At 53.7% G+C, this 13,221-nt stretch overlaps 1 protein-coding gene across 1 annotated transcript in view; it reads right to left on the bottom strand.

Annotated features, from left to right (window-relative positions):
• The window catches only part of CDH22 (cadherin 22), a 105,462-nt gene that overhangs the window by 72,710 nt on the left and 19,531 nt on the right, over window positions 1–13,221 (bottom strand). The window contains exon 2 of the mRNA XM_060263772.1: window positions 2,483–2,777. Coding sequence (XP_060119755.1) covers window positions 2,483–2,777 — 295 coding nt within the window. The remainder of the gene's footprint in view (window positions 1–2,482; window positions 2,778–13,221) is intronic.

Here is a 13,221-nt window from a genome sequence, read left to right as displayed (position 1 = left end):
CGCTGAAGATCTCGGGCAGGGAGGTGGTCACAGCACTGGATCCTGGTGGAAATCCCTCCTCTCTCCCCTGACTGGCTGAGCAGTTCCCCTCTCCCTGCCTGCCCTCCATTGCAGGCCTGTTGGGGAGACAAAATGGGGATGGGGGGCAGGGACTCCACTGAGCACCTGGCTGGGGGGGGGCAGATGGACTGCCACAGGGCTGCCAAGACCCTAGGCTGGGGGGGGGGGGCGGAGTCTCCAAGCCCCTTTGTGAGCTGGCAGAGGACAGGCCCACAGACTTCCTGGCATGAGAGCTTTGTCCCAAGTGGAACCCAGGGTCACATTTGACAAGGCAAATGCAGGGGTTGCATTTTGGCCCTCCACTCCTTCTCAAAAGCCCTGCTTGGCTGGCATCCTGCAACCTTGCAGAGTCAACATATGTGGGATCAGGGCCTGGCCATTTCCTGACCCCTGCTCCCGAGGAGGAAGAAAGCAGAGAGGTCGATGCAGGACACGGATCCTTCTGTACTTGGCCACCGTGCCAAGGAGAGCAGAGTGGCTGCTGATGGGCCAGGAGAGACAAGGAAAGGTCCCTCAGGACACTGTCCCTTGTCCTGTCCTGGATGCAGGCTGAATGGGGGTTCGGTTTCTCTGTTCTGCTGGGGTCTCTCTCCAGTCTCAGAGTCCAAGCCCAGGTGACAACGTTGCAAGATAAGGGAAACCTGCAGAGGAAGACGAACTGCTGTGACACGCCCGTCCTAAAGGACTCCTGCTAAGCAAAGCGGCTTCTGTTGTGCCAGGAGGTTCAGTGCTGCCTTGGAAGTTCCATGCGGAAAAGCAGGGCAGAACATTCCACAGACATTGGGGGCCTCTTCTCTGGCTGAATCATGGCTGCAGCCTCAGCTGGGAGGGTCACAACAGGGGGGCCCTGTGGGGGGGGGGCTCCAGCCCAGGAGCAGAGCAGAAGAGGGCGGGCTCAGCCCCCAGCTGGCATATCAGGCTGCAGGCCTCAGAGGAGAGCCCCAGCCAGCTCTGCGAGAGGCAAGCTGCAGCAGCAGCAGCAGGAGGGGTGGAAGAGGGCTTGCTCCACCACTGCTGCTACTGCCCGACAGTGGCCAGAACTTCTGCCTGCTGTCTACAAGGCCATGATCCAAACAACCAACCATGCTGCAAGCAACTCCTTCCAGAGCCTGACCTTGCTCAGGGGGCACATGGCCCCATATCCCCCTCGAAACCTCCAGCCCCACTGGGGAAAATGTGCCCCTGCTAAAAGCATTCTTCCTCAGCAGAAACAGGCGTCCCCTGTGAGGGCTCAGTTTCCGTGGGGAAAGGGGGTGAGGAGAAAGATCACTGTGGGCACTCCTGTCCTCCCCCTGGGAAGAGTTTGGGAAAGCCAGCTCCATCCTGGAGAAGGCACAACGGAGGCCACGCAGACCCTTCTCTTTGGGGGACAGCAGGGGGAGGAGGCAGCTGCTCCCTCCCTCTTAGGAAGGGAACGGAAGGGAAGGGAAGGGAAGGGAGGAGCCACCCCGAGGCCTGACCCAGAAGACAATCTCCTCCTCCTGCCCCAGCAGTGGTACCCCAAGAGCAGCTGGCCTTGCTCCCTGCAAGTAGAAAGCCACAAGGAAGCAGAAAGAGGGGGTGGGACCTCTCTTCCTGAGGAGCTGCCCAGGGAATGCTGTTCACCACGCTGGGGCCAGGCAGCCGTTTCTCTCCCGGGATCCTGGAGAAGGTGATTCTTCTGGGCATGGAGCCACCAGGGGGCACTGGGGTGTGGGGGGAGGTACTTGTGGCTCTCCTGCATTGCCTGGGGGTTGGACTAGATGACCCTGGAGTTCCCTTCCAACTCTGTGATTCTTTGTAAATAAAAGATAGACAGCAGTAACCGGGCAGTAGCTGCATTTTGCATTTAACGCAAAGTTAATTTCAGTGTGTATTTATTTTTTATGCGGCAAATAATCTTCCTTCAAAGCGGTGTGATTGTACAGCAACATAAACCTCTTCCAGACATTCGCTTTTTGGCACTCCTGCCATGAGAGTGTGCGTGCCATCATTTCCCCAATAGGTGTGCATTTCCCATGTGCACACTACTTTGGTATGTATGAACAGTCTCCCTCAAAACTCTGGAGATCTATTTGCACATACCGAAGCTGCACAGGCATTCCATGCCCACGTGCCAGTTGTGTTAGGAGGACCATGCACAGACCAGAGCACCAACACAGACCATCCAAAGAGGGCTACACAGCCAGAGACACCCCCTCCCCACATCGTGGTACAGTTCCTAGCAGCCGTGCCATCCTTATGGCCCACATCCCCCCCCCCAGTCTGCCTCAGGGCTGGTGGGAAGGGGGGCCAGCCTGTGAACTAGCAAGAGCTTCCACCTCCTTCAGGGAGATGGGAAGAAGAGGGCGAGGGAAGGACTCACCCAGCACAAGTCCGAGCATCCAGAGGGGGTGGCAGTCCCTGCCGGGGTGTGGGGAATGTGCCGGGCACAGGGACTCACCAATGGGGGAGAGTTCCGCCACGCTCCCAATGTAGGGCCCCCCCAGGAAGCGGGGCTCGCTGTCGTTGACGTCCTGGACCTTGATGACGAACTCCGACTCGGGCTCCAGCAGCTGGTTGGTCTGGCGGTCCCGCGCCTGGGCCCGGAGGGTGTAGAAGGTCTTCTGCTCTCGGTCCAGGCGCTCCGTGGCGTGGATGTCCCCCGTCAGCTCATCGATCAGGAAGATGGTGCCAGCCCCTTCCCCGGAGATGGTGTACTTGATGGAGCCGTCCCCTTCGTCCGAGTCCGAGTGGATCTGGAGAGGACACAGGAGAGGTTGGGGCCAGACAGGGCAGCGGAGGGGGGGGGCAGACAACAGCACCAGGGCCTTGGCAGGCTGGCCAGCTGCAGGCCAGGAAATATCTATTTACCTCCAATTGGATTCGTAACCCCTTTTCTCTGGAACTGGCTCAGAGCAGGTAACATCAATTTATAGAACACGCAGCATTCCAAAATGTTCTGGAAACTGGGGGTGGAGCTTGACCACGGGGGGGGGGGTTGGGGAAGGGCGGGATTTCAATAGGTTACTCTGCCATGGAGTCTGCCTTCCAAAGTGGCTGTTTTCTCCAGGTGAGCTGATCGCTATCGTCTGGAGACCATCTGTAATCCCAGGAGATCTCCAGCCACAACCTGGAGGCTGGCAACCCTGGGCCTTGGGGGGTATCGCTCACAAAGGGGTGCCCAAAGGGCAACCTCTTTTCATGTGCCCCCATGCACCAACAGCAGCCTTCTGGTTCTTCCCCTTCTTCAGGCGCCCCCATAACAACATAAGAGAGGACATGCTGGATCAGGCCAGTGGCCCCTCCAGTCCAACACTCTGTGTCACATAAGAACAGAAGAGAAGCCCTGTTGGATCAGGCCAGTGGCCCCTCCAGTCCAACACTCTGTGTCACATAAGAACATAAGAGAAGCCATGTTGGATCAGGCCAGTGGCCCCTCCAGTTCAGCACTCTGTGTCACATAAGAACATAAGAGAAGCCCTGTTGGATCAGGCCAGTGGCCCCTCCAGTCCAACACTCTGTGTCACATAAGAACATAAGAGAAGCCCTGTTGGATCAGGCCAGTGGCCCACCCAGTCCAACACTCTGTGTCACATAAGAACATAAGAGAAGCCATGTTGGATCAGGCCAGTGGCCCCTCCAGTCCAACACTCTGTGTCACATAAGAACATAAGAGAAGCCCTGTTGGATCAGGCCAGTGGCCCACCCAGTCCAACACTCTGTGTCACATAAGAACATAAGAGAAGCCCTGTTGGATCAGGCCAGTGGCCCATCCAGTCCAACACTCTGTGTCACATAAGAACATAAGAGAAGCCCTGTTGGATCAGGCCAGTGGCCCACCCAGTCCAACACTCTGTGTCACATAAGAACATAAGAGAAGCCCTGTTGGGTCAGGCCAGTGGCCCCTCCAGTCCAACACTCTGTGTCACATAAGAACACAAGAGAAGCCCTGCTGGATCAGGCCACTGGCCCCTCCAGTCCAACACTCTGTGTCACATAAGAACACAAGAGAAGCCATGTTGGATCAGGCCAGTGGCCCCTCCAGTCCAACACTCTGTGTCACATAAGAACATAAGAGAAGCCCTGTTGGATCAGGCCAGTGGCCCCTCCAGTCCAACACTCTGTGTCACAGAAGAACATAAGAGAAGCCCTGTTGGATCAGGCCAGTGGCCCCTCCAGTCCAACACTCTGTGTCACATAAGAACATAAGAGAAGCCCTGTTGGATCAGGCCAGTGGCCCATCCAGTCCAACACTCTGTGTCACAGAAGAACATAAGAGAAGCCCTGTTGGATCAGGCCAGTGGCCCACCCAGTCCAACACTCTGTGTCACATAAGAACATAAGAGAAGCCCTGTTGGATCAGGCCAGTGGCCCATCCAGTCCAACACTCTGTGTCACAGAAGAACATAAGAGAAGCCCTGTTGGATCAGGCCAGTGGCCCACCCAGTCCAACACTCTGTGTCACATAAGAACATAAGAGAAGCCCTGTTGGATCAGGCCAGTGGCCCATCCAGTCCAACACTCTGTGTCACACAGTGGCCAAAAAACCCAGGTGCCTTCAGGAGGTCCATCAGTGGGGCCAGGACACTAGAAGCCCTCCCACTATTGCCCCCCCCAAGCACCAAGAATACAGAGCATCTGTCCCAGACAGAGAGCCACTAATAGCCACTGATGGACCCCTGCTCCATATGTTGATCCAATCCCCTGTTGAAACTGTCTATACTTGCAGCCACCACCACCTCCTGTGGCAGTGAATTCCACATGTTAGTCCCCCTTTGGGTGAAGAAGAACTTCCTTTTATCCGTTTTAACCTGTCTGCTCAGCAATTTCATCGAATGCCCACGAGTTCTTGTATTGTGAGAAAGGGAGAAAAGGACTTCCTTCTCTACTTTCTCCATCCCATGCATAATCTTGTAAACCTCTATCATGTCACCCCGCAGCCGACGTTTCTCCAAGCTCAAGAGCCCCAAGCCTTTTAACCTTTCTTCATAGGGAAAGTGCTCCAGCCCTTTCATCATTCTAGTTGTCGTTTTCTGCACTTTTTTCTAATGCTATAGTGTCTTTTTTGGGGTGCGATGACCAGAATTGTACACAGCACTTGCATTGCTTCAGGACATTTTTATGCAGCTCTGCCCTTCTTTGTGATTTCCCAAAGGACACAAGCCTCTGTGCTCCCCAGCCAGAGCACCCAGGGGTGTTTCAGAGGCTCCCTGCCCAGAACTTCTGAAAGTGTCCTCATGCCTGAGTTCTCGTGCCTTGGAAGCCACTTTCTTTTCCTGAAGAGTCCTGCTGCCTGCAGCCGTGTGGCACACCCTGAGTCAAACTGGGCAGACAGAGCCGAGGCGGCAGAAATGGCCTTCTTGTGGGCCAGATCCAAGGCCAAGAGACCGAGCGGTGGGCCGGATCCTGTGAGAGGAGATGTGGAGGGTGCCTGCAGGAGCCAAGCAGCGGGGGCTGCAGCCTCCTTATCTGGGGTGGGGGGGTTCCTTTGCTGCTGCCAGGACTTTCTCTGGAAAACACAGAATTCTCTCCTGCTGGCTCCAACAGGCAACATCTGCCAGGCCTGCAGCAAGCCAAGGCCAGATGGATGCCAACACTGCCAGGCCAATGAGCTTCCAAGCCCTTCTCTGGGAGAGTCGCCACCCCCCCCCCCTTCCTGCCACTCCTGAAGACTTTGGCCACCCCACCCGCTGACACGCAACACAATATCAGTCCAGACCTGACTCCGCAGCATCAAGGCATCCTCTCCCCCCTGCCCCTCCGGCTGGTTCCCCCAGGAGCCAGGTCTGCCCTCGAGCCAAGGGTCCCAAGTTAGAAGACCCCACAGACCTCTTAGCCAGCAGCACAAGGAAAGGGAGGTTCCTTCCTGCAGCAGCTGTACCTCCGAGGTGGAAACTGCATGTCTGCCCTACAGTCCCACCCCCGCACACCCTCCCTGGAGGCCCCGCCTTCCCACAGTCTACTGACCACCAAGACTTGTTGCCACCTTGGTCTAGAGCGGCACAGTCTCCACCGTTCCACTCCCCTCATGCACAGCATTGCAGCTCTGAGCATCATCAGCTTCCAGCCTTCCTTCTTTGGAAAGAGGGCTGGCCCTTCTGCTGGACCCCAGGCCAGGGGGCTGTGCCAAGCAGAAGCTCCAAGAGCCAGGATGGGCTTGAGTCTACCACCTGCCACAGAATTCAAAATGGGCCACCCAGGTATTTAAAGAGTGAGCCTTTCCCCCCTCCTCGCAGCTCTGTCTGGTGTCTGCCCGTGCTTGAAAAGGTCAGGCGGCTCAGAGTGGCCATCTTGATGAAGCCATGAATGCCACTGCTTTGTAGTCAGTCGCCAGGCATGGATGTGCCCGTCAGAAGCAAGACAAGGCCACCCCCATCCTCTCATGGTGGGGAGGGGAGAGGTCATTCTGCAGACTGGGTGGGGATGCACCAGCCCAGGGCAGCAGTGTGTCTTGCACAGGAGCTGGGAGTCTGGCCCCTCCACCCAACGCACAGCCTGCAGAGTCTTGCAGACTCCGAGGAGTCAGGGGTCAGGGGCATCAGAGCGCTGCCTGAGCACAGCTTAGCTGCCTGGTCTTCACTGGCATGACAGGGGCTGCTAACAGGCTTTCAGAGATGGAAAATGAGGTGGCAAATGCCACTCCTGTCAGCAAGCTGCTCAACACCGTGACAGCCACACGCTCCAGGCACAGCCGGGGCTCCCTTCCCCTGGCAAAGGATCTGGCCGAAGGAGGAGTGAGGGCCTCCACAAAACCAGGAACCACAGTTGGGGGTGGGGGCAGAGCTGGGAGGTGCGCATATGTTGGCTCATTCATGGTCGGGAAAGGGCTGAGCAGCTTTGGAGGTCTCCTGCCACTGTGACCTAGGAAGAAACCTTCCACCCCGCCCCCAAGCTAAACATCCCCAGCTCCTTCAACCTTTCCTCATAGGGCTTGGTCTCCAGACCCCTCACCATCTTTGTCACCCTCCTCTGGACCCATTCCAGCTTGTCTAGATCCTTCTTAAAATGTGGTGCCCAAAACTGAACACAAGACTCCGGGTGAGGTCTTACCAGAGCAGAGTAAAGCGATACCATCGCATCACATGATCTGGACACTAGACTTCTGTTGATACAGCCCAAAATTGCATTTGCCTTTTTAGCCACCGCATCACACTGTTGACTCATGTTCAGCATATGATCCACTAAGACCCCAAGATCCTTTTCACACGTACTACTGCTAAGACAAGTCTCCCCCATCCTATAATCATGCATTGGATTTTTCCTGCTTAAATGCAGAACTTTACATGTATCCCTGTTAAAATTCATTTTATTGATTTTAGCTCAGTTTTCCAGCCTGTCAAGGTCATCCTGTATCCTGTTTCTGTCTTCCACTGTATTTGTGACCCCTCCCAATTTAGTATCATCTGCAAATTTAATAAGCATTCCCTCTGTTCCTTCATCCAAATCATTTATGAAGATGTTGAACAAAACAGGTCCCAGGACAAATCTTTGAGGCACTCCACTTGTCACTCCTCTCCAAGAGGATGAGGAACCATTCACAAGCACTCTTTGGGTGCAATCTGTCAACTAGTTACAGATCTACCTAATGGTAACAGGATCCAAACCAAATTTACCAACTTGTCAACAAGAAGCTTATCAAAAGCCTTACTGTTGAACCTTATCAAAAGTCTTACTGAAGTCAAGATAAACAATATCTACAACATTCCCCTGATCCAGCAAGGTAGTAACTTTCTCAAAAAAGGAGATCAGGTTAGTCTGACATGACTTGTTCTTAAGAAACCTCTGCTGGCTCTTAGTAATCACAGCCATCTTCTCTAAATGTTCCAGGACTGACAACCTTCCTGCCACATTGTTATTGCAACCCTTGGCACATACGCCCTGACTTTCCTTGATCAATTCTGGACCACGTGACATACAAAAAAACACTGAATGCTATAGGTATGCTTTTGATTAAATCAAGAGCATAAGGCTATAGAACAAGAGGCCTCAATATATCTCTAAGCCTTTGTCACTTCACTCATTTCCTTGTGCTCCAGCATTGTTCTGTTTTATTCTGTCTGTATTATGACCTCTGAAAAAGACCAATTTAGGTCGAAACGCGTCAGGTCAAGTTGAGTGGGTTCCCATTGAGGTTTTATGATTTTACATAGGATAGAGGCTTATGATGGGCCGTTAAATGGTTTTAGCTTTTGAAATAAATACATGTATTTTGATTGGAGAGCCAGTTTGGTGTAGTGGTGAAGTGTGCGGACTCTTATCTGGGAGAACCGGGTTTGATTCCCCACTCCTCCACTTGCACCTGCTAGCATGGCCTTGGGTCAGCCATAGCTCTGGCAGAGGTTGTCCTTGAAAGGGCAGCTGCAGGGAGAGCCCTCTCAGCCCCACCCACCTCACAGGGTGTTTGTTGTGGAGGGGGAAGGGAAAGGAGATTGTGAGCCACTCTGAGACTCTTCGGAGTGGAGGGCGGGATATAAATCCAATATCTTCTTCTTCTTCTATTTATGATTTTTTTACACTTTGTTTTTAATGTTCCGTCCTTTAATCGCATATTAACCTTTTAGGTTTCTTACTCCAGTTTTTGGGTTAAGTTTCTTTCCCTTCTTTGTTTTTCTTAGTAATCACAGCCATCTTCTCTAAATGTTCCAAGACTGACAACCTTCCTGCCACATTTTTTATTGCAACCGGCTTTTTTCTCAATGGAACCATTTATATTTATTACGGATCTCATAAAAGGGCTTCAGTAAGCAATTGGATTGGGTCCATTTATGGAGCTTAACAGCACACTTCAGCTGCCCTTTCACATCCAGACATTTCTCTGTCAAACTAATCTCATTAGCTACTCTTGCATTGTTAAACAAAAACAGTCTCAACACTTTTGTGAAGTTGCCATAAATCACTGCAACATCTTGGGCTACAAAACTCCCTTCCCCAAGTCCAAGAAATGGTGCTGCGTGTGTGACCCATTATTTAACAGGTTCCCTACTCAGCACTTGCTCTGTGGGTCTTGCTGGAGTGTCCCCTCCCTGGGCAGAAAGGCTGGAGGGTCTGGGACTTGTTTTGTTTAGTGGGAAGAAGCGGCAAAGAGGGGGCATGACTGAGGCTCATAAAACTATGTGCAGGGTGGAGAGAGTGAACAAAGAGAAACCCTCCCCTCTCCCAAATATTAGAAGCCAAGGGCACCCAATCAAACTGATGGGAAATAGCTTCAAGACAAACAAAAGGAGACACCTCTTTACTCCACGCATGATTCAGTGGTGGTGTTCCCTGCCTGTGGATGAAGTGGTGGCCACAGGCATGGATGGGTTGAAAAGGGCTGGTGGTTAGGCAGATCCATGGAGCAGAGGTCCATCAGGAAACCGCCACTTTCAGAGGCAGGAAATACTTGAATACCAGTGCTAGGAGACAATGTCAAGGCCCCTCTGTGCCTGTTGTTGGCCCTCTAAGGCAAATGTCTGACCATTGTGTGAGGCAGGAGGCTGGACTAGATGGACCCTCCCTGGTCTGATCCAGCAGGGCTCTTCTGATGTCCTTATGAAGGCCTCGGTCTCTATGCCATTTTCTTGGCCCTCCAGAGGAACTGGTTGGCCACTGTGTGAGACAGGAGGCTGGACTAGATGGACCCTCCCTGGTCTGATCCAGCAGGGCTCTTCTTATATTCTTCCCAGGGGGAGGCCTCAGCCTCTCTGCCCTGTTGTTGGCCCTCCAGAGGAACTGGTTGGCCCCTGTGTGAGACAAGATGCTGACTGAGGCTCATAAAATTATGTGCAGGGTGCAAGTACTTGAAGGGCTGTCATATAGAGGAGGGTGTGGAATTGTTTTCTGTGGCCCCGAAAGGTAGGGCCAGAACCAAGGGGTTGAAATTAAATCAAAAGAGTTTTCAGCTCAACATTAGGAAGAACTTCCTGACCGTTAAGAGTGATTCCTCAGTGGAACAAGCTTCCTTGGGAGGTGGTGGGCTCTCTTTCCTTGGAGATTTTTAAACAGAGGCTAGATGGCTATCTGACAGCGATGAAGATCCTGTGAATTTGGGGTAAGTATTTGTGGGTTTCCTGCATTGTGCAAGGGGTTGATGACCACAGAGGTCCCTTTCAACTCTATGATTCTATGACTAGATGGATCCTTAGTGGTCTGATCCAGCAGGGCTCTTCTGATGTTCTTCTCAGGGGAAAGCCTCGGCCTCTCTGCCCTGTTGTTGGGCCTCCAGAGGAACTGGTTGGCCACTGTGTGAGGCAGAAGGCTAGACTAGATGGACCCTCCCTGGTCTGATCCAGCAGGGCTCCTCTGCGGTTCTTCTCAGAGGAAGGCCTCAGCCTCTCTGCCCTGTTGCTGGCCCTCCAGAGGAATTGGCTGGCCCCTGTGTGAGACAGGAGGCTGGACTAGATGGACCCTCCCTGGTCTGACCCAGCAGGGCTCTTCTGATGTTCTTCTCAGAGGAAAGCCTTGGCCTCTCTGCCCTGTTGCTGGCCCTCCAGAGGAACTGGCTGGCCCCTTTGTGAGACAGGAGGCTGGAATAGATGGACCCTCCCTGGTCTGATCCAGCAGGGCTGTTCTGATGTTCTTTTCAGGGGAAGGCCTCGGCCTCTCTGCCCTGTTGTTGGCCCTCCAGAGGAACTAGTTGGCCACTGTGTGAGTCAGGAGACTGGACGGGATGGACCCTCACTGGTCTGACCCAGCAGGCCTCTTCTGATGTTCTTCTTAGGGGAAGGCCTCGGCCTCCCTGCCCTGTTGTTGGCCCTCCAGAGGAACTGGCTGGCCCCTGTGTGAGACAGGAGGCTGGACTAGATGGTCCCTCCCTGGTCTGATCCAGCAGGGCTCTTCTGATGTTCTTCTCAGAGGAAAGCCTTGGCCTCTCTGCCCTGTTGCTGGCCCTCCAGAGGAACTGGCTGGCCCCTGTGTGAGACAGGAGGCTGGACTAGATGGTCCCTCCCTGGTCTGATCCAGCAGAGCTCTTCTGATGTTCTTCTCAGGGGAAGGCCTCAGCCTCTCTGTCCTGTTGTTGGCCCTCCAGAGGAACTGGCTGGCCACTGTGTGAGACAGGAGGCTGGACTAGATGGACCCTCCCTGGTCTGACTCCGCAGGGTCCCTCTGAAGCTGCACCTGGGCAGGTAAGTGGCTGCAAGCCCCCCTTGCTCTTCCACTTCCCCCACAGGCTCTCCTCTTGTGGAATTACATCTGGGGATCTCTATGTCTGAACGTGGGCCTCGTGGCACTTGGTACTTCCGCTGTGTGCCTGATGGTACGTTGTGACTGCTTGAGTGTAGTCCTTATTCCCTGCCCATAAATCTGCCACTGATTCTGCCCTCTCTGTGGCTCAGCATTTGCTTCAACCTCACCCATGATTTGCTGGAGGACCCCCTCCTGGGGGCTTCTGGGGGTCTTTGCCCATGTGCAGGGTGGGGGGAGGTTCCTCCTCCCAGTCAGCAGCTCCTAGGAGACCGGAAAGGCCATGGGCAGAAGGCTTCGGCTCAAAGGACTGGAGTGTGACATGGGATGAAGAGGGCAAGCCCCAAGGGCTCCTTCACAGGAGGGGATTGTGGCCCTCGGGTCGTGTGTGCAGGCAGCAATGGAGCAAAGTGACTGAGAACAGAGTGGGCGCCATTCAGGTACTCCCCATTCAGGCACTGGACAACAACTCTGTAAGCATCTTGAAAGTATCCCCAAGCCCCCCACATGAAGCGAACCGACAAGTCTCCTTCGTCCCCCTGTAGCCAGTGCGGCCTCCCCCGGCTGGCAGCCGCTCCCGAGGGCCTCAGAGAGAGAAGGGTCTTCTGCCACACCGCCTACCAGGGATTGAACCTGGGGAGGGGTCCATGGCTGGAAGCTGCCGCCTGCTTCATTACTGGCCCTTCTGGCTGGCCACAGCTCCTCCAGGGGTCCAGGCAGAGAACAGCATTTCCCTTCACTGCTCAGCTAAGAGCCTTTTCAGCTTGAGATGCCAGGGATGGAGGGGGGGGGGGTTATGCCAAGCGGCTGTGGGCACCAGAAGTTGCCCTGCACGGGACCCATCTGGGTGAGGAAGGCCTGTGCAGAATCTCAGCACCAGCTCTGGTACAGTTCTCTGTGTTTGGCCAGCTCTCCCCGTGTTGTTTGGGGCAGGGCTGGAGAGCTGGCATCTGGGTTTGCTGCAGCCAGGTCTGCAGAACAGACCTTGAGCGGTGATGTTGGCAACTGGGTTTATTGGTTCTCAGGGGCTCAGCAGGATAACCCTGAAGTTGCCGCATTGCAAGCTCTGCTGTGGGTCTTTAAAAAACAGACCTGTTCAGAAAAAGAAGCCGGCGACTGATGGCTGCATTTCCAAGGCTGTCCTATCTATCATTTAAATGCCATAATATGGGTGTCAGGTGGCTAATTTTGTCTGGTTACTGTGACACTTGCTGCGTAATGATACACCAAAGAATTCAGAGTTATTATGAAGTTTAATTCAACAGCCAGATTTATGGTCAGCCAGGACTGGGGTGATCTGTGAGGCTGGAGGAGGCAGGCACCAAACCAGCTCCAGCAACCTGCCATGCTCATCACCATCACGGCTAAACCACCACCACCACCACCACCATCATCACCATCACCATTATCCTTTTTTAGAGCCCGCCTTTCTCGTTGAGTCCAAACGTGGGTAACAAAATATGAACAGAAATTCAATGGGAAAGCAACAAAAAACAAACAAAACGGCAGGACTGGAATTACAGAACTGTTGGACATAAAAGGAAAATTTTCCAAGGCAACAAAACTGAGACCTGACATTCCAGGATGAAAAGATGGGCTACAAAGACATGGCAAATAAAAAGGGAGGAAGTATGTTATGTTATTCACATAAGAACATCGGAAGAGCCCTGCTGGATCAGACCAGTGAGGGTCTATCTAGTTCAGCTCTTGTCTCACACAGTGGCCAACCAGTTCCTCTGGAGGGCCAACAACAGGGCAGAGAGGCTGAGGCCTTCCCCTGAGAAGAACATCAGAAGAGCCCTGCTGGATCAGACCAGTGAAGGTTCATCTAGTCCAGCCTCCTGTCTCACACAGGGGCCAGCCAGTTCCTCTGGAGGATCAACAACAGGGCAGAGAGAAGATGATATTGGATTTATATCCCGCCCTCCACTCCGAAGAGTCTCAGAGCGGCTCACAATCTCCTTTATCTTCCTCCCCCACAACAGACACCCTGTGAGGTGGGTGGGGCTGGAGAGGGCTCTCACAGCAGCTGCCCTT

This window comes from Heteronotia binoei, chromosome 2, assembly GCF_032191835.1.
Source record: "Heteronotia binoei isolate CCM8104 ecotype False Entrance Well chromosome 2, APGP_CSIRO_Hbin_v1, whole genome shotgun sequence".
NCBI lineage: Eukaryota > Metazoa > Chordata > Lepidosauria > Squamata > Gekkonidae > Heteronotia > Heteronotia binoei.
This window is presented reverse-complemented; position numbering and strand designations above follow the sequence as displayed.